A 20087-nucleotide genomic window follows, 5' to 3' on the forward strand; every position below is an offset into this window, starting at 1 on the left:
ATATAGTTTCTATGCAGTATTGTGTCATAAATATTGCAGATATTATGTATGACAGACATCAATCAATAGATTGTGTTACTGGTTTTTGTTTGAACACGAAATAAAGATAAGATTGTTTAAACATAGTTTATTGTAAAGTTAATGGATTTCAAAACACAAAAAACTTCCAAGAAACGTGAACACTTGTGTACTGTGCAGAGCTGATAAAGTTGTACTTAAGATACATTTTGATATAATAGTAATTTTCCGCATCCATATAGGGAATACCTCGATTCAGTCAGTACTTATGATTAGTTTGGCCAATAATACGTTATATCTGAAAGGACGGGTGAAATCAGATGATATTTTTTAACATGATATATTATATTAACAAATAAAAATCTCATTAAAATTAATTTAATTTCATTGTTATTTTAAATCAGCTACAGAAGAGCGATATACATTATACATGTATAGAAAGTGCACGACAACAGGTGTCAGAAATTTGAAAGAATGATTCTACATGTCAAAACAGGATGAAAATAAAGAATGACAAGAGTGCCTTTAAAGCTTTGTTTCAGAGTTATCAGTTGTTAAGAAAATGCCTGAAATTCGCGTGAAACGTGGCTGACTTGGGACATATTCTACTTACTTCGCTGTGTTATACCTGGCTAGTGTACGTTGATAGTCAGGCACGTTTCACGTGACTTTCGTTATTCTTGATTTTCGTTTTATTTTAGCGCATAAAATCTACTCTTAAAATTTCTGACATCTGTTGTCGAATAGCCTATACATTAGAGGAAGGTTGGACAAAACGGAGTACATTTTCGATTAACGACATTTGGAACAACCCACCAAAATGTTCGATATGTAAGATACAAATAACAATTAGACATATACTTGTAGAATATAGAAAATACCAAGCCCCGAGAGAAAGACATAAACTAACCAACAACATCAAAATCTGCTTGCAGAAATCAGAAAAAAAAAGAAAAAGTCTTAAACTATATCATTGACACAGAACTTAAGAATAACGTATAAATTCACATAAATATACACACACACACACACACACATAATACACCGAGTTTATATAAAACAGCTTATGTACAATAAATGTAACAATTTTATGTAACAATATGCAATCTCTATAGTAGTCGCTAATGACAATAACCGATGCCACGATAAATAAATAAATTAAAAAGAGGAACACTTATTGAAGTAATGCAAAGAAATAGAAAGGCAAGGTGAATTGCCATTAAGGGATATTTTAATGGGTATGGGGCAAGGGAAAACATGGATGAGAAAGATAATCAGTAAAAGAAGAGAAAAGAGTAAAGAAAATCAGCCGTGATGACGACAATACTTATTGTCAGTTACAATAGTTAGTTTTATTAAAGGCAATCATTTTTAGTTATGTATGTTGTTACAGATAATATGAATGTAATTTTATAATTACACCCTTCCAAAGGTCGAAAAACACACATACGAAATAAACAGATTACTACTATGTGCCTATTATTATGTAATATGTATCTGAGTTCATGTATGCGAGATACTGTCATGAAATTTGTATTTCTAACGCAATTCACAATGCATTTGAGAAGTTACTTTAGGAAACATTTATTTAAGTATAAAATCAAATAAACAAGTATATTTCATTTAGTGATCGAATATGTAATCCAAATCAATTGTTTATTTAAATAAGCTTATACATACATAATTTTGTCACAATAACATTTAACAACTAAGATATGAAATATTATTGAAGTATATAATCATTTATCAAATATTTTATTTGAATAATGCCAAGATTTGGAATGAAATAATCAACAGATCAATACTTCAAAATGTGATACTTTGGATCATGATTTTTATTAATCTTTATTATTGAAATTTGCAACAAGTAAAACAGTGCACTACATCATAAGTTTTAATTATACATATTATATTTGATTCATGTAACAATGTTCTACAACATCATTCTATTGATTCAAGAACAATATGGTTCTTGAGAGTTTACATTCACATAAAATGTTCCTCTGACAGCCTCGTTAACTGCATTCAATCCAGCATACGCGCAAGTACTTGGCTCACAGTTTCGGAAGTTGTCAATTTTGCTACAACAAACAGAAATCAAAATATAATATATTCACACTAGATTTCGAATAAACAGATAACTTGAAAGTAAATAACTTACGTTGAATTTAGCTGCCAGGGAACTCCTACGTAGCAATTCGGATCATTTATAGAATTTGCTGCATATGTCACGGCTCTGTTGTGAGAACAAGCTATCTGGGTTATACCTATAATAGAAAAAAAATCATGCATCTTTCTTCTTTTAAATAATATTAGATCAATCCATAAATAATGTTTCTAAAGATAATCTTCTTTCTAAAAAAATAAACGTTCTAAATTCTATCTAATCACTGACATGTACACGATTATTTTAACCCACAAGTTCTTATTTCTCGAATAATCTTTCAAATTCTTTATTTTAAATTGAAACGTAAAATGAAAAAATATAGTATACTCACATTTTGGTTGGACGATACCACCATGAAAATATAAATCGACATCACCAATCGGTTGTAAACGCCCGTAATCAGCTGAAGTATGATATACTTGAACAAAGTTAGCATCTGTAATGCAAAGCCTGTGATCACAGCCCTTCGTCCAGAAGCTGGGTCCCGCAGGATCCAGACCAACGATCATTTTGAATTTCTGCTGAGTCAATTGCTGAATGGCTTTTCCAGCAAACCCTGATACATGAGCACCAAGACTGTGTCCCATCACTACAGTCTCGTTTACCTTTACATCACACTGGTTAACTAGTCTCGTGACAAATCTATAAAATGTTTATTTTTACTAAAAGTAGTTAGTTAAAAATTAAGTAATTACGCAGGAAAGGCGTCACTTCATCGATTTCAATGACCTTGAAATATATTATCAAGGTCATAATTTTAAGTAATTTTATCGCATACATAGGTACCTGTTACCGTCGCTCACTTTTACTTTCCAAGATATTTACAAAAATCCTTAAAGGATTATCCATCTAAAGGACCGCAGGAAACGTACAAGTTCGAGAATTTCTTTAAAAAAAATACCAATGAAAATGATGCTAAATATTTGTCCATTAAAGGATATATCTCTTAGCTATACTATCCTGAATTTTCATGAAGAAATATTATTAACTAAGGGAGGTATTGCTATCAATAGATGTGTTTTTTTAAGCATTTACTGGTAAACATTCTGTAGCTTAAATGACGTAGCTAAAAGTAAAAAACCAAATGAATGTTAAAATAAATTAAATTTAGAAGTCCTTGACGATCTCATTTTTTAAAATTTTATTTCTAATTCTTCTATAATTAAAAACAAAAGAACAATTTTTCCATGAAAATTCCATATGCCAATTTTACCTTCATTTTGTAACAAAACGCAAAATTCAAATTCGGAGGTCATCAAGGATTTCTAAATTTAATTTATTTTTAACATCCATTCGGTTTTTTACCTTCAGCTGCATCACTTAAGCTAGAAAATGTCTTTAAATGCTTTAAAGAACACGTCTTCTATTGACGGCAATGTCTCCTTTAATTAATAATATTTCTTCATACAAATTCAGGATAATATAGCTAATAAATGTATTCTTTAGTGAATAAGCATTTGACATTTCCACCAATAATTTTTTTTTTAAATATTCTCGAACTTTTAAGTTTCCTGTAGATTTCTAGATGAATGTTGCCCTTTAAATCGAAATCTTTAGTAGAAGGCAAAAAAATGGTATGCAATTCAAGACATGCTAAATTTGGCCATTCCGTGGATCCGAAAATAAAATATAAAATATCCCTTAGACCACCGAAATTACAATGACCGAAGTTACACTCACTAATAGATGCTTAAATGTAAGAATGATATTGCACTCATTATGTAAGTTTGGTTACCCAAGGGATGTCTTGTATTTCATTTTCGGATCCACGGAATGCTCAAGCTCATCGTTAGTTTGTTTCAAATTACGCACCATTCTTTTGCCTTTTATAGTAAAAGCTTAGCACCTGCGTTTAAGTAAGGTTCTTTGCTGATATCTCAGAAACAAAGGAAAAAGTTATTCAGAATGTTGAGTTTTAGATATTTCAATTTCATCAAAATCGGTGGGATGGCCTCTTTCCTGCATAATTACCAAAGCATAATATACATATGTACGTAATACACAAATAAAGCAGAGAATGATTTCTAGAAATGGAAGGATGAATTGCGAAGAAAATAGAATGTAGAATGTAAATTCAAATTTTTAGAATAAAAAATTCTTATGTAAAGAGAAAAGAATATTAAATAATACTTGGCCACCAGCTCTCCAACAGAAGGCACATTTAGAACAGCGCTTTCATAAGCAAATGTATTCACAATACTGAGTCCACCAGCACAAGCTGCTTGATCCCAGTTAACATTGAGAATGATTCTATCCTCCTACAAAAATTTTTCAGAATTTGAAATGAAAGAACAAAGAACACCGAATTAATTACAAGGAAAATTAAGTCTCGGTTAAATTTAATGATTTTCACGTATATTGCAGATTAAAAATTATGATGTGCTAAAAACAATACATCTATATTACGCTAAAAGTTCGTTGGTGAAGGTTCGTTTTGTTCCTCACCAAAAGCCTGTCAAACAGTGGAAAAAAATGTTAATATTTACTATTTGCGGCTTCATTTGGATGCTACTATGTTGGTCTTCGTGCAGAATCAATTACTGACAATAAGTTCAGCAATGCCAAGGAAGAATAATGCACATTATTCTGATATCATTTTGCTATTAAAATTCTTCATAATAGTACTTGTGTTAGTCACGCCTCAGTGACTACCGTCTTTGCCACGAGCGTTATGCATAATACGTATTTCATTGTAGCAAAACGTTTAAAGAAAAGTAACTTTAAATATTCGAAATATTCAAAAATTTTTACTTTTTAGTAACTGAAGCAATGAGCGAAAGTAATAAGTGAAAAAATTTGCAGGTTTAAATAGGTTGATGTTATTAACAACCTTAACGACCTATATCCTTTTTGTTTAGCACATCGAAATTTGCAGTATACACATGTAAAAGTAATCAAATTTAACCGGAATCTCCTGGCTACTAACGCACAATTATTTTGTACTGTAAATTGTGTAAATGTATAATTTTTTTTTAATGTAACAAGAAGGTTCTATACCTTATGTAACCAAGTATTAACCAAATTCAGGAAATCAGAGTTGTTAACTTCAGTAACAAATCCATGTATAAGGATTCCAAGGGGTTTTGTAGGACCGTCTTTACAGAAGAATATATCCTTATCATCTATGTTGACTACCTGTCCGTTTGGTTGGTTTCTATAGTATAAAATGATACAGTATTAGAAATTATCACAACGACGTTGCCAATTGTAATTGTTCGAGAAAACAAAAAAAAAGTTGTAAGTACATTACCTTGTATATGCAACGAACGATATGGATTTAACACCAAATATGCACTGTGGAATCACGTTTTGAACAATAGTTCCAGCTAATATATCGGTGGCTAGATGGTTTTTCGTGTCAAGAAAAAATAATTACGCTTTGAATTATTGATTATTTCTTATATAATTAATTTAGATTTCGTACTGTACATACCTTGGGAATAGGAGAAGAATATAAGAAACAATATTGCAACGATAATTGTTGCATAATTTTTCTTAATATTCATCTTTGACAAATATATTTGTCCAAAAAGCAACTTTACACTGGTAATGAGTGATGTTCAAAAGACTATTGTAACGTACGAGAATAGTGTGAACTATAACATGAACATGTATGTCTCTTTATATATTACCGTACCTCATTATAACGTAAATTTTGCAGGTATTGTGTAAGACAGACATCAATTAATTGCCTAGATTAAGGGGGTACGATCAGATATGTCAGAGCGGCGACATTACCGACAAAATTAGGCAAAAACAGGGGTTTACGGCCTGACACTTTTCGTCCTTATATGAGAACATTTTGAACTGGGAAAGGGTTCATTCGATAGAAAAAAGTACAACGCAGCACAGTCAACTCGCGATTTCGTTCAAAACACTCTCTAAATTACATAAAAATGCTTAAATTTCCATAGCTGTCAATGGTAGATTTTTGCTCTACTTTACAACACTCGTATTACTAAATATCAGTAGAATTTCGTTAAATCGCGAGTTGACTGCGCTGCATTGAACTGTTTTCTTTCGAATGAACCCATTCCCAGTTTAAAATCATCTCATATAAGGACGAAAAGTGTCAGGCCGTAAACCCCTGCTTTTGCCTAATTTTGTCGGTAATGTCGCCGCTCTGACATATCTGATCGTACCCCCTTAATTACTAGTTTTTGAATGAACACAAAACAATAGAAAGTTTGTTTGAACGTACATTATGACGAAATTAATAGGCTTTTAGATACAAGGTATTTTAAAAACAATCTTCGTGGTTGTTTAAATGCAACGTATTCGATGAAACGAAACAAATAATACGAAATAGCGCATTAACAAATGAAAATCTATGTAAAGTTAATCTAATCTCGGTATTATTTTATTGTTTCAATTAATTGTAAAAGATGAAACTAAAAATATATAGGAATTCTTCCTATACGTAAGTGTAAACACATAATATGATTATGCATATAAATATACAAGGTGTTTCCGAATATGTGGGACATTTTTGAAAGGTAAATTCTAGATAGGAATATAATAAGAATGTTCACGTGCATATATGTCCGAAAATGCTTAATTTTTCTTTCTCGATTGTTATAATAGAACACAGAGAAAGTGCTGCTATTAATCAAATTTTTATTCTCCTACATTTTTTAATTTTCTGGTGTCTTGAAGTCCCCTGAATCCAAAAATACCAAAAAACAAATGACTAAATTCTGTATGGATGTATGTGTTGGCGTCTATTTTGGTTTATATCTATGGATGGGATTATCAGAAATTCGTACAATTTCAAGTTTGGTGTGATGGCTTCCGTAAGGGAAGGTGGAGTAAAACCGAATACTTAACTTTCTAAGCCTATAATTTCTGAATTTGAGAATAAACTCAATTGTAAAATTCAAATTTTATCTATTATAGAACTTCCTAATTAACATGAAACAACAACAAAAAAATTGAAAAATTTAAACATATTACTTGTTTTAAGAAAAAAAACGGAATGTCTACAATTTTGCCTCATAGGAGTGGGTAAAATCGTATACAGTATACAACATTGCCCTTCATCTTAACTAACAATGAAGAAGCTAAAAGTTTCATCCACCATGTTTATTGTTCCCAATTTTCATCGAAGCCAGTTTTTTCACAATTGTTTACACAAAAATTATTTTCCCTGGTATTTCTTCTAAATTCACTTAATTTCACTTTTTTTCGACAATTTTAGTTTTTCAGTATTATTTATATCCCAAATTTAGAATTGTTGCGATTTCAACTAAACATTAGTTTACAAATTGTTTTTCAGGTTTTTCTCCGTACTGTTTTGCCCTAAGACGTGAATACATAAGCTTTTGTTTTCAATTAAATACGAAAACGAAAATGATGACCAATTATCCTCAAGATAAGTAGGCGCTGACAATAAATATCTTCGCATTAATTGTCTATCAGTTACCAAAATATTGTTATACACTTTTGAAATAAATCGAAAATAAGATCAAAGTATATAAATATAATTGAATAATTTATTGAAGCACACGTGTTTCGTGACAAAATTTTGTTGATAAGCAGTTAAATATTGCGGAAAATCGTTACCAAGCGATTAGCGAATTTTGTTAATTAGTTGTTAAAAAAGTATGTTATACGATTTTGGCCGACCTTCCTTTATATGAGGCATTGATACTATTAAAATTTCAAAAAAATTCATCAAAAGGGAGGAGAGGTACGGGTATATGGGGTATCATATCTCAAGGAGGGTTGTTAGTTAATTACAGAAAATTTTATTGTATTAAGTTTTTAGCTCATTAAAAAGAAATACCATCGGTAAAATACTTTTTTCTAACATATCTCTCCAAACATAAAAAATAAACAATTTTAAGTTCGTCGAGATTTTTAAGTTGGTGTCGAGAAAGTATCACAATCATGTTACCAATTTTTTATTTGTAAGCCATTTTAAATTATTCACAATGTGATACTGTTTTTAAGATTCGTGATAGTGTCCCATTCATTTAGAAAACTGAAATATCTCAGGGCTTAACAGAAACTTAAACGGGATAACACACTGTGTACATTGGGTCAGCGATTTATGCAATATAAAATAGCGTATAACTAAAAAACTAAACATTTTCGGACATTTGTGCACACGAACTTTTTTTATTGCTTCGTGGTTAGAATCTACCCTCCAAATACCCCACATATTGAAAAAAATACTGTATACGCTTAAACAAATGTTTACATTTATAGAAGTTGCACACATTGTATGTACTTCCATTTCTTATAATCAATTGAAATAATAAAATAATATACATATATCATATACAGGATATATCAGGGTTGTATTTATTATACATTTCTTTTTGTTAACATAGCTAAAAAATATAAGGAATATATATTTATAAGTAACTGTGGTCACATTGCAATAATCGATTACCATCAATTATCATCATTATTATCTGTCTTAATTTATAATTTCTTACTTATTTAAAAAAATGTCTTACAAATTTATTATAGAGATTTGAATATGAACGGAAGCGACTATAAAAACGGTAATTAACATTCATTCGATTCATTCGTCATTATAATACTGTTTCAATTGGAACAATATGGTTTTGTAGCAGTTGCAGCTACATAGAATAGTCCTCTGCCACCTTGTCGAGGTGCATTTAATCCGACGTATGAGCATATACTTGGATTGCATTGCCTCGTGCTTAGAATATTGCTATAACAAACAAATATTACATCAAAGTATAACGCAAGTAGATTTTAAATCAATGAATTGTTTAAGCATTTGTCAATAATACCTTGAATCGAGTTGCCACTTAGTACCAAGGTAGCATTTCGGATTCATTATAGACATGGTCGCGTATGTCACAGCGCTACCATGATCACAAGTTGTTGAAAACGCTGTAATGTAAGAAAGAATTTGCATCTTTTTTCTTCGAAAAGATAATTACGCCAATTAGCTCATTAAACAGTTGGCTAATCAATATTGTTTGGTATTAACACAAATACATCACAAGTGTAAATAATAGAAATAATTAGACGAAACCTATAAGTGTTTACGCATTTTTAATTGCGTGCAGTTTGTCGAATTCATGATGTATGTGTGGTAATATTACACAATATACTACGCTTTTACTACGCTTACTTGAACACATTGGTTGACGGGTGCCACCGTGAAAATAGAAATCGATGTGTCCGAGTGGGTTATGATGACCCTTTATTTCTGACGTATGAAGGACTTGGAGAAATGAGGCATCCGTACTACAAAGCCTGTCGCCACAACCCTTTCCGCGGAAAAGAGGTCCCGCTGGATCGAGACCAATGATTTGCCCGACCTTCTGGTTGGTCAAACGTTGAATAGCTTTTCCAACAAATCCTGCTACATGAGCACCGAGACTGTGTCCGAAGATCACAATATCAGGTACTTTCACTCCAAATTTTTGAGACAGTCTCGCAATAAAGCTATAAAATATTCATTATTTATTACTAACTAATACTATTCAATATTCGTTACTACAAATAATGGAGGGAAAAGCAAATGAGTTGGGTACAGATTTCTATAACAAGGCAAAGATTATTAAATAATATATATATACTTGGCCACATCCGCGCCAACAGTGTGAACATTTTTAACAGCGCTTCCATAAGCAAGGTAGTCTGTTAAACTGAGTCCACCATAGCAGGCTGCATTATCCCAGTCTACAGAGAAGATGTTTATATCCTCCTAGAAAAATTTTTTAAAATTTGAAGTAAACAAAATTTCCTTTATCTAAATTGCATAATTTCCTTATATTATAAATTGTGTAAGTGTAGGTACACATCTTTCCAATTTAACGGGAATCTTTTTAATTTTTTCTGTACCTCTTGTAACCAAGTACGTATCAAACTGTAATAGTCTGAACCATTAGCTTGAGAAACAAAACCGTGAATAAAGAACCCAGAACGTCCCCAACGCAAGGGTATCTGGTTAGCTTGCGGCTGAATTTTAATTCCTTGAGGTTGACTTCTACAATATATAATTACACAATGTTAGAAATTATCGGAATAATTTTGGTAATATACCTAATGTAAAATATTTAAAATTCTTTCGAAATAGCAGAAAAATCTTTTATTTTTATCTCACCTTGTATATAGAATGAATGAAAGTGATTTAATTCCGAACACGCAGTTCGGAATTATGCCTGCTTTCGCTATATAATTTTACGCATTGAAACAAAATAAGTATTTTGTTAATTATTGAGATTTGTTTCTGTGTAAATAATTCAATCTTCACGCTGTACATACCCTGAGAGCAGTAAACAGATATAAAAAGAAATAATGCTACGGCAACAGCCGTCGAGTAATTTTTTTTAATAGTCATTGTTGAAAAGTGTTTTTACAAAATTCCCTATAAGATTTCAATAAGGAGTAGATAGATACATGTATATATACCTATGCAGCAATCTAATTTAAATACTGCTAGTACAACATATGACAGCTGTCAATCAATTCATATGATAATATATTTGGATCTCTTTTTAACCATTTTTTAACACGTTTTATTCATAGCTAAACAATTTTTTTAACACGTTCTAATCATATTTTCAAGGTATTGTTTAGACGTGTTACTTATTTTTATATACATACTTCAAATAATTTAAAGAAAACAAAACAAACGTCATCACAATTGACACAAAACAATAAAACAGAAAATATTTGGAACGATGAAAGTGTTTATGTTCCAACAGTACAGATGGATATATACCAGCAAACAGTTTGCGAACTGTTTGCAAGCATAGTTTGCGAACCATGTTCGCAAATTGTTCGCTGGTGTAGACCCAGGCTAAGAAAACGAATTTGTTATTATACGAAATAAAATGTCTATTTTTCTTAAACTTCTTTCTTACGTGTGTATTAAATAAAATGTTTTTAGTGAATGCAGTTCTATTTTTTAAATTACTTTGTGTGTAATTTATGTTAGTTCAATAGAAATTCTTTTTATACTTTATTACAAACCAATTTTTACATGATTTTGGTTCTGTAGGCTACACATCTATTGTTTAAAAAAAAGACCCAAGTGTATCTTGTTTCAAAAGTAACGGAATTTTGTTAAATATATAACAGAACTTTGCTATTTCAAAAAGAGGAATTCATTATCATTCAAAGCATCGATAGATCGATAAGTCGAAATGTGATTACTTATGAACGCAATTTATGTTGATGTCTATTTAAAGTTCTTTATTTTCTTATACTTTGTAAAAATATTTTACCTTTAATTGCTAAAAATTTCTATATAAAGCTCTGCAATAAATAAATCGAAATTTTATTTATTGATCCATCAAAATTATTTTTCTCCAAATTTGTACATGCATCTCAGGCGCATTACATATGTATACATGTCATGCATTAAATACTTGAAGTTAATGTTTGACAAAGTTCGAACCGTAACGCTACCGAACAATAAATACTATTTAATTTAATGAGAAAGAATTTCTGTGCTTAAAGTATTTTATTGCTTGGAACAGCTATTTCTTGTGGAGTTTACAAAGAGGCTTCTTGCGGAACGTGTAGGTTTTTCATTATACGGTAACGTTAAAACAATAATATGTATAACAATTATATTATGCACATTTCCACAAAGAAATTTACAAATATCCCTATCAAAAACATAACAGAATTGAATAGATTCTATAAATGTAATTAAATACCTATAATGTGCACAATATAACCTCTTAACATTTATAACCTATGCATACATTTCATACAATTTTCTTTTTAGGCAAATATGACGGAGGAAATTCAGAAAAAACTAGAGGCAGAAATAGAGAAATGTAAACAGGTTCAAAGAGGTATTTTATTTTTTTAAATAGCACAAAGGATCGCCTTTGTAATACATTCTAAAATTATAATTAGTGGACTGATACATATAGATTCTGTTTGTATCAGATTACAATAAAGCCATGGGGCAAAGACAACAACTTGATGGGCAATTAAATGAAAACACTGGTGTTAAGCAGGAAATGGATCTTTTGAAACCAGAAGACGATGTTTTTAAACTAATAGGACCAGTTCTTATTAAACAGGATTTGGAAGAAGCAAAGCAAAATGTTACCAAGCGTATGGAATACATATCTTCTGAATTGTAAGTCGATTTGCATATAAACAGTTTATTTTAAAGAAACTTGAAATTATTAACATTTCTCCAATTTAGGAAAAGAGTGGAAGACTTATTAACCACATTAAATAAAAAGCAGGAAACACATCGTGAAGTAGTAGAGAAATATCTACAAATGCTACAGCAAGCCCATCTGAAACCAGCGCACAATCAACCAAAGGCATAATTTTATATAAAATATCAGATGAATATAACACTGTTGTTTTCTTATGCTATTTTCTTATAGTAAAAAGAAGCGTGTAACAATGGACATTATTTTACCTTATTGTCCCTAATTGATATTGTTAACAGATAATAAACAACGGAAAATAAGGAAAAAGAAGAATGAAGATGAACTAATTATAAAAGAAATTAAAAGTGCTTTTGTTTCCATGTATCTTATTTATAGTTGCCAACACATATTACTTTTAAATTATGAAAAATAAATTCATAATTGTAACATTGAGCATTGTTTCTCTTCCATTGTGAAATAAATATATTGCTTACGGCTTATGGTATACTGTGATAACCTAACCTAACAATTTACGTGTAGTAATTGTACGCCATAATGTTATTTATTAAGTAAATAAGTATTTAGCGTATATTTTTTACGTCATTTGACAACGACAGTCGCATAGATCTCATGTAACATAATTTTACTATTTTATCAGTAAACCAGTGGTATCTACGAGCTCATGAATATGGCGGAACATGTACCACCTCTTAGTTATGAAAACAGGAAATTTTTTATTGTCATATGAAATACATAACAATTAACGATTATATATATATTTTTTCTAAAAGAAAAGAAGTGACAATGCTGTTAACTTTAAAACCAGATCATAAGAAACATGTTTTGCTTCTTACAGAACATACGCCCCAAGGTTCGTAAGTTATTGTTTGACATTAGTTTCGTCTGTCTATAACAATACCGTTCTACTAATTTATTTGAATCAGTTTTACAGGATTTTTGCAAATTGGCCGTAGATTATTTGCAGAAAGGACCAAATATTAAATTGTATAATGCAGCTGCTCGTAAGTGATGTAGAAAATTAATTTTTGGAAAATATGTAACTATTAATTTTTTTCAGAAAAATTGGATGTTGAAATTAATGTAATCAAGAATTCTGTGGAGGGACTTATCAATTTATTATTAGAAAGTTGCAGATATAAAGTAATACAATTTTCAATTACAAGTACAATATATAAAGTAAATATTATTACAATTTATAGGTCACTAAATTTCATTTGTATTTTTTTATAGCTAAGTTTGGAGGACTTCAGAGATTCTGTAATAGCTTTAGGTTTTTCAGAAGATCAAGAAGCGATACTAAGTAAATTGTATAATGTAAAAAAAGATGAAATATTAAATACACTTACAAATATTGGATTTAAATTACCAGAATACCATGATATGGAATGGAGATTTGAAGTTCAGGTATTAAAAATAATTTCCTATATTTAATTATTAAATATAAGTGTTTTATGCACTATATTTTTTAATAGATTGCATCAAGATCTTTATTAAAACAACTTGCTCCTCTTATTACTTTGGATTTATCCATAAAGGATTCAGACAAAACTGATGATATTCAGCACGTACTACTTCAAACCGATCCTGTTAATTTACTACACATGGTGCAAGAATTAGAAGTGGCTCTTCAAGAGGGGCATAGTCAACACATTCGTAGACTTTCAAGTGTAATAAAATGATGTCTACAACAAGAATATTGTTTAATTATATTTTGCATAATAAATTGTATGAAATATCAGCAAACAAGTTAAAATCATTCTTAATTTTAGATTGTATTAATATATTGTGCGTCATATAGAGATTAATTGTGTAAATTTTATTCATAAACGCATATGTAAAGTTTCACTTTAATTAAATTATTCTAACTTCTAGCTGACAGTACTTTTCATATGTCACTTTGTACTAATACCTATAAAAGTAAGATTCATTTGAATATTTTATTGGATGATCTTATTGGATCTTACCTTACAGAGTCTATATAAAAGAAGAACAATGCATTTGTGGAGGCAGTTGTTAAATATGAATAGTGAAATGTGAAAGAGGAATGTAATTTGTAAATTTATATCAATGTAGCGTAAATTTAAACACCTTCCGTTGAAAATTTTGTTGTAACATTAATTTATAAGTATGTAATTCTGTGTATTGATACAATTTTTTAATTGTTTTCACTTCTAAGTGTACATATCCAAAGTTTAGTACACATTTTCAAGAAATGGAGACAGTTACGTTATTAAATACCCACAACATAACTGTGCCATTGTTGATGGAAGCTATTCCTCTACAAAATTCTATCTTGACAACAACTACAGGTCCACAATTTGCAAGACAATGGATGCATTTTAATAATGAAACAGTTGTTAGTAAAGTGCCAGAAAATATGTTACATCTAATTGATACATATTGGTAACAACAATATTGTTATTTCCAAAATCAGTTTATTTTAAATCTCTAAAATCTTAAAAATACACATACATCTCTGTTTTAAAAATACAGGTATCAGTTTCCTCCTTTACATCCAATATGGCATAAAGTTTTAGGACTTGTTATGATTGTGCTAGGAATTATTGGGTGGTTTGGAAATGGTGTTGTTGTTTATGTTTTTATAATGACACCATCGTTGAGAACACCAAGTAATCTGCTTGTAGTAAATCTCGCTTTTTCAGACTTTATAATGATGGGCTTCCAGTGTCCTCCTATGGTAATTTGCTGTTTTTATGAAACATGGATTCTTGGTAAGAGAAATTTTATGTATATCTTAATGCATACTATGTCGCATAAATTTTTATTGTTAGAGTAATGGTCCTTTTTTCAGGATCATTAATGTGTGACATCTATGCAATGGTTGGCTCATTGTGTGGATGTGCGTCTATATGGTCGATGACAGCCATTGCATTAGATAGGTATAATGTTATAGTAAAGGTATATATACATATAAATGTTAATAACTTAACGGTAATAATAATGTTGCAAGAAAATATATTATATTTAGGGTATGTCTGGAAAACCTCTTACTATCAAAAAGGCCATTCTTGAAATCATAATCATATGGTTATTTGGTTTATTATGGACAATTCTACCTATGGTAGGGTGGAACAGGTAAATATTAAAAAAATATGTATTCTTTTATATATAACCGATATTATAAACTCTAATATTAATATAATAAACAGATATGTTCCAGAGGGTAACATGACAGCTTGTGGAACAGACTATCTTAGTTTAAGTTGGGCCTCCAAATCGTATATATTAGTTTATTCTATATTCGTATATTATACGCCACTGTTTACTATTATTTATAGCTATTACTTTATTGTATCTGTGAGTATTTAAAAGCAATATTAATTGAACGTTTCAAGAACTATTTGTACTCACATGTATAAAATGTCTTCTTTGCTTAGACTGTTGCAGCTCATGAAAAAGGAATGAGAGAACAGGCAAAGAAAATGAACGTTACATCTTTACGATCTGGCGACAATCAAAGCGTTAGCGCTGAAGCAAAATTAGCAAAGGTGTCACTAATAGTCTTTGATTAAACTGTGTAACGCAAAATTCAATTTCAAACTTCAACATTACATCTATTTTAGGTAGCATTAACGACAATATCGTTATGGTTTATGGCGTGGACACCATATCTTGTAATTAATTACATAGGAATATTCAATCGTACCTTACTCACGCCACTTTTCACCATATGGGGTTCTCTGTTTGCAAAAGCTAATGCTATATATAATCCTATTGTATATGGAATCAGGTATGAGAGTACTGTGTATTATAAAGACAGAAATGAAATACGACTTATTAATTTATTTTTCAAATGGGCCGTGCAGTCATCCGAAATACAGAGCTGCGTTGAAGGAAAAATTGCCATGTTTAGTATGCGGCTCGACCGAGGAACAAGCTCCTGCATCTGGAGGAGAAAAACCAGAGGGCGGCGAAAACTCTTAGAGTGTTTAAAAGAATCTTTTATAAACTTTATGTTGTTAGTAAAAATGGATTCTCACAGCGAATGTTCCCTTTAAGGCAATAAATAGAGACGTGTACCGTTGCTTGCAGAGTTTATTTTGATTTTATAAAATTAAGGTACAGATGCGACGCTCTCATCATATTTCATAGTAATATGATACATAATATGCTTACTAATTAAGTAAACATAGAACAGGTACCTGCTATACCAAAGTGACCATGTATATGTTACTATACAATGAAATGTACAAAATCAAAATCTATATCCATAGATTGATGTCAAGCGATTCGCATTGTGGTGAAATGGGAATCGCAAATTCATCAATCGTAGACGATTTGGAGATTTTTCATTTGTACTAACGATTCCGTATACTGGAGGCTCTCTCTCGTCGAATTAAATTGCAGTCGTCAGGCTTTTCGTGTTTAAATATGTACAATTTGAATTCATAATCGATGTATTCCCCTTGCCGGTGAACAGAAAGAAAAGATTTGTTAACACGACAACTGATATCACTATGTACAATTCGTGTCTGTAATGAAAGTTATTAGTCAGGCATATTTTATTTTACATTGGTCGTTATTCATCGATCGATTTATGACCTTCCATATTGTGGCAAAGTAAGCCAAAGCCCAGGAAAGGCGCATGTATGCAATTTAAAAGGCGCTTTGCGTACAACGTTGGTCGTTTTACGCATTCGACTTCTCACCATCGGCAACAGTGGTAGTAGTAGAGGTTGCATCCGCTGGTGCAGGTTCAGCGGCGCATGCCAGCGATGGGAATTTCGCAAATAGTGCAGCTCGATATTTCGGGTGGCTAAAAATTTGAAAAAATAAAAGTTTAAAGGAAAGCATGTACGTTTATTCCATAATTGTATCTCTCTAGTTACCTAATTCCGTAAACAATTGGATTATAGACTGCATTAGCTTTGGCAAAGAGAGAGCCCCAGATAGTAAATAGCGGACTGATCTTGACGAGATTGAATATGCCGGCGTAGTTGATGACTAGATATGGAGTCCAGGCCATGAACCATAAAGAGATCGTCATAAGAGCAATCTAGAATTGTTAAAACATGATTATAGTACTGACAGTGATCAATATTATTGAAATATATAGATACCTTCGCAAGTTTGCATTCGGCACTAGTATTCTGATTATCAGACGATCGCAGAGAAGCAACGTTCATCTTCTTGGCCTGTTCTCGCATGTTCCTTTCGTGTGCAGCGACCGCTTGGATGATGAACCAGTAGCTATAAACGATAAGAAACAGCGGTGCGACGTACACCCATATACTGTACATCACAATGTAGGAGACGGATAAGAAGTCCTTACTGAAGTAGTCGGTGCCACACGCGGTCATGTTACCCTCAGGTACATATCTGTGAAAGAATAAGTATACTGTTAGCTGAATAGGATGTAAAAGATTTCATCAGCTACAGATGATCAGAAGTAATCAGAGACAATTACCGATTCCAGCCCAACACGGGCGCAACAGTCCAGATCAGAGAGAAAAGCCATATACCCAGTATACGAAGGAGAGCTCCAGTAATAGTCAGTGGTTTACCAGATAATCCCTTGACAATCACATTGTACCTATCGAACGCAATCGCTGTCATCGTCCATATGGAGCCACATCCGAACAAAGAGCCCAACATCGCGTAGATTTGACAAAACATAGGTCCAAGTACCCATGTTTCGTAATAACAGTTGATTATCTATCGTGAAAAGGAATTCTATATTCAATAGCTGTCAATTGCGAATATAATCCACCTACTTCTATGGTACGAAATTACTACGAAGTTGAATTTGTTTTACACACCATAGGTGGAGACATGCAGAACATCATGCAGAAGTCGCTGATGGCGAGGTTGATGACAAATAAATTGCTTGGCGTCCGAAGGCTTTTTGTCGACAGAAATATGTAAACGACCATTCCATTACCGGATACAGAGATGAAACCAAGCACGCCAATTACGAAACCAAGAATCCCGTGCCACATGGGATTCAGAGGTGGGTACTGATACCAGTGAGCATCAATCAAGTGGAGCATATCCGGAGGAACCTTATCCACTACCGTCTGATTACCAAATTTGGGCCCTTGGCCTCCCCATGAGTAGGCTTCATAAATAGGCCCGTTAATGACCGTCATCCTTGAATCTGTAAACATTCAAATTGTATATCACTCCGATCAGCCAATAGCCACTTTTTCGAAAAAAACACAGGCTTCTATCAGATCACCGAAGTTAAGTTGCGGTAATAGTAATCGCTGGTAGAATGGCATAACTATCTATGAATGAAATGAAACTATCTAGGAAAAGTGTTGTAGGAAGCAATTAAAACTGAATCACGCACTTGACTTCGCCCCCATACGTACAGATTAAAGGTGTGAATACACTAGAGTTCGCGAACTGTTTGTGAACAATATGGAAATTAAATTTCCTAGAAATCGTCTGTTCGCGTATTTGTTCGCATACTGTCCTTGGTGTTCGCGGAAAAATCAAGTAAGCGTGATAAAAAGTTTGTGAACTGTTTGCAAACACTATTTGCGTACAGTGTTCGCGAACTGTTCGCTGGTATAGACCCAGCTTAAGGAATCGTGAACGTGATCCAGATACCATTCTGTTTCTTGAACTTCTGCAATTACATGTCCAATATCACTACCGCAAGTTTACTTCTTTATAAACCAAAATTAATCAATGTCAGGACAAATGATTATTTAAAATGTTGTATAAAAGTTTCCATTGAGTCGAGCAACACTGTTGTAGGAGATACAATTATGATTGACACTGTTTCTTATAGAACACTTGAAATGATGCACTACTCGCGTTACTTTCGATCAATTGCTCACCTTCAGGTTACTTGGAGAAAATCGTACTAAAACGAACTAATCCAAATACACGTCTCAGATTAATTTACGATCGGTCACAACTCGTCGTCGATGAATTCGACGGAGCAGGAATAAGGAAGGTCTGTTAGGTGCACTGTTGGATGCGGCTCGTGTCAATGTCGCCCGACTTTCGTTTAAATATGAACCGATATCATGGCTCGACCCTGCCATATGTACCCTTACAGGCCGACTTTCTATATGTTGTCGCGATGTAAGTCGACAAACAGTCTTAAGAAGGTCTTTATTAAGTTAAGGAGGATTTAAGAATACCTTGGTGTATCTTCAACGCCGCACACAGAAACCTTATGTGAGACTAAAATAGGAACAGAGCACAAGGAACCACTCTATTCTTTGATTCTACAACGTCTTTCTTACATCCTTCTTACGACTTGATCCCATCGTAAACCCTTTGACTATGTTTACGTTCCAGCGTTTAGTTGTTCGATTACGTCCGAAGAAACGCAAAACGATACTATAACTTGACATTCTGTTCCATGTTCTTTTTGAAGACTTGCGAAAAGGATAACGATTGAATTGAGCAAACACTGATCCGTGAACGTGTCATGTTCAAGATTTCAACGATTCTGTATAGGAACACTATGTTGTCCTATTCAGATTTAAACTTTAATATGGTTTCATGCTGTAAGCAGCTTATTATAACAACATGTGTATGTTTTTGTTGTTTAGCTTTGTAAGAGATTCCCTCGATAGAGTTTCATATAATTTTCTTGAAACAGCTGATTTTGCTTCTTGGGTCCATTATTACGTCACAGTTTATTGATACTGTTGCTCACCCGTTATGATGACAATATTGATAGATGGAGGATTTCAAATAATCCGTATGCAGTATGCCTTAAATTTAACGTGTTTAATCATTTTAACACATTGAGTACTGTAACGGTGAATCATCGATGACCA

General features: G+C 32.0%; 6 protein-coding genes across 14 annotated transcripts; 3 read left to right on the forward strand and 3 right to left on the reverse strand.

Moving 5' to 3' along the window:
* Window positions 1–1835: 1835 nt before the first annotated feature.
* Window positions 1836–5776, reverse strand: LOC143183830 (phospholipase A1-like). The gene is made up of 7 exons (XM_076385567.1): window positions 5619–5776; window positions 5436–5526; window positions 5183–5339; window positions 4316–4443; window positions 2517–2827; window positions 2180–2285; window positions 1836–2099 (listed from the first exon to the last, which is right to left on the reverse strand). Exons 1-7 carry the CDS (start codon window positions 5689–5691, stop codon window positions 1973–1975), a joined length of 993 nt encoding a protein of 330 aa, XP_076241682.1. The 5' UTR covers window positions 5692–5776; the 3' UTR covers window positions 1836–1972.
* Window positions 5777–8478: 2702 nt separating this feature from the next.
* On the reverse strand, window positions 8479–10514 carry LOC143183295 (phospholipase A1-like). The gene is made up of 7 exons (XM_076384820.1): window positions 10439–10514; window positions 10278–10344; window positions 10016–10160; window positions 9751–9878; window positions 9300–9616; window positions 8953–9055; window positions 8479–8870 (listed from the first exon to the last, which is right to left on the reverse strand). Exons 1-7 carry the CDS (start codon window positions 10512–10514, stop codon window positions 8741–8743), a joined length of 966 nt encoding a protein of 321 aa, XP_076240935.1. The 3' UTR covers window positions 8479–8740.
* Pfdn6 (prefoldin 6) lies at window positions 9279–12678 on the forward strand. Of its 4 annotated transcripts, none has more exons than XM_076384802.1 (5): window positions 9279–9575; window positions 11659–11700; window positions 11913–11982; window positions 12080–12275; window positions 12345–12678. In XM_076384802.1, exons 3-5 carry the CDS (start codon window positions 11919–11921, stop codon window positions 12472–12474), a joined length of 390 nt encoding a protein of 129 aa, XP_076240917.1. In that variant the 5' UTR covers window positions 9279–9575; window positions 11659–11700; window positions 11913–11918; the 3' UTR covers window positions 12475–12678. The 4 variants fall into 4 exon arrangements, with proteins under 4 accessions (XP_076240917.1, XP_076240919.1, XP_076240915.1 ...); XM_076384800.1 differs by having other exon boundaries at window positions 9280–9575; window positions 11659–11719; XM_076384804.1 differs by lacking the exon at window positions 11659–11700.
* Window positions 12679–12905: 227 nt separating this feature from the next.
* LOC143183277 (COMM domain-containing protein 2-like) lies at window positions 12906–14120 on the forward strand. Of its 2 annotated transcripts, none has more exons than XM_076384799.1 (5): window positions 12906–13171; window positions 13253–13322; window positions 13379–13461; window positions 13552–13725; window positions 13794–14120. In XM_076384799.1, the coding sequence occupies exons 1-5, from the start codon at window positions 13139–13141 to the stop codon at window positions 13998–14000; spliced, it is 567 nt and encodes a 188-aa protein (XP_076240914.1). In that variant the 5' UTR covers window positions 12906–13138; the 3' UTR covers window positions 14001–14120. The 2 variants fall into 2 exon arrangements, with proteins under 2 accessions (XP_076240914.1, XP_076240913.1); XM_076384798.1 differs by having other exon boundaries at window positions 12910–13171; window positions 13245–13322.
* A 197-nt stretch (window positions 14121–14317) lies between these two features.
* Window positions 14318–16367, forward strand: Lop2 (long wavelength sensitive opsin 2). Of its 5 annotated transcripts, XM_076384793.1 has the most exons (9): window positions 14323–14446; window positions 14513–14724; window positions 14815–15053; window positions 15134–15240; window positions 15311–15417; window positions 15492–15639; window positions 15720–15830; window positions 15906–16072; window positions 16149–16367. In XM_076384793.1, exons 2-9 carry the CDS (start codon window positions 14534–14536, stop codon window positions 16264–16266), a joined length of 1188 nt encoding a protein of 395 aa, XP_076240908.1. In that variant the 5' UTR covers window positions 14323–14446; window positions 14513–14533; the 3' UTR covers window positions 16267–16367. The 5 variants fall into 5 exon arrangements, with proteins under 5 accessions (XP_076240907.1, XP_076240908.1, XP_076240910.1 ...); XM_076384792.1 differs by having other exon boundaries at window positions 14318–14724; XM_076384795.1 differs by lacking the exon at window positions 14513–14724 and having other exon boundaries at window positions 14369–14446; window positions 14967–15053.
* Lop1 (long wavelength sensitive opsin 1) lies at window positions 16360–19286 on the reverse strand. Its single transcript, XM_076384797.1, has 6 exons — window positions 19131–19286; window positions 18102–18439; window positions 17750–17997; window positions 17403–17661; window positions 17172–17338; window positions 16360–17098 (listed from the first exon to the last, which is right to left on the reverse strand). The coding sequence occupies exons 2-6, from the start codon at window positions 18429–18431 to the stop codon at window positions 16972–16974; spliced, it is 1131 nt and encodes a 376-aa protein (XP_076240912.1). The 5' UTR covers window positions 18432–18439; window positions 19131–19286; the 3' UTR covers window positions 16360–16971.
* Window positions 19287–20087: the final 801 nt, after the last annotated feature.

Source organism: Calliopsis andreniformis, chromosome 9, assembly GCF_051401765.1.
Source record: "Calliopsis andreniformis isolate RMS-2024a chromosome 9, iyCalAndr_principal, whole genome shotgun sequence".
Lineage (NCBI taxonomy): Eukaryota > Metazoa > Arthropoda > Insecta > Hymenoptera > Andrenidae > Calliopsis > Calliopsis andreniformis.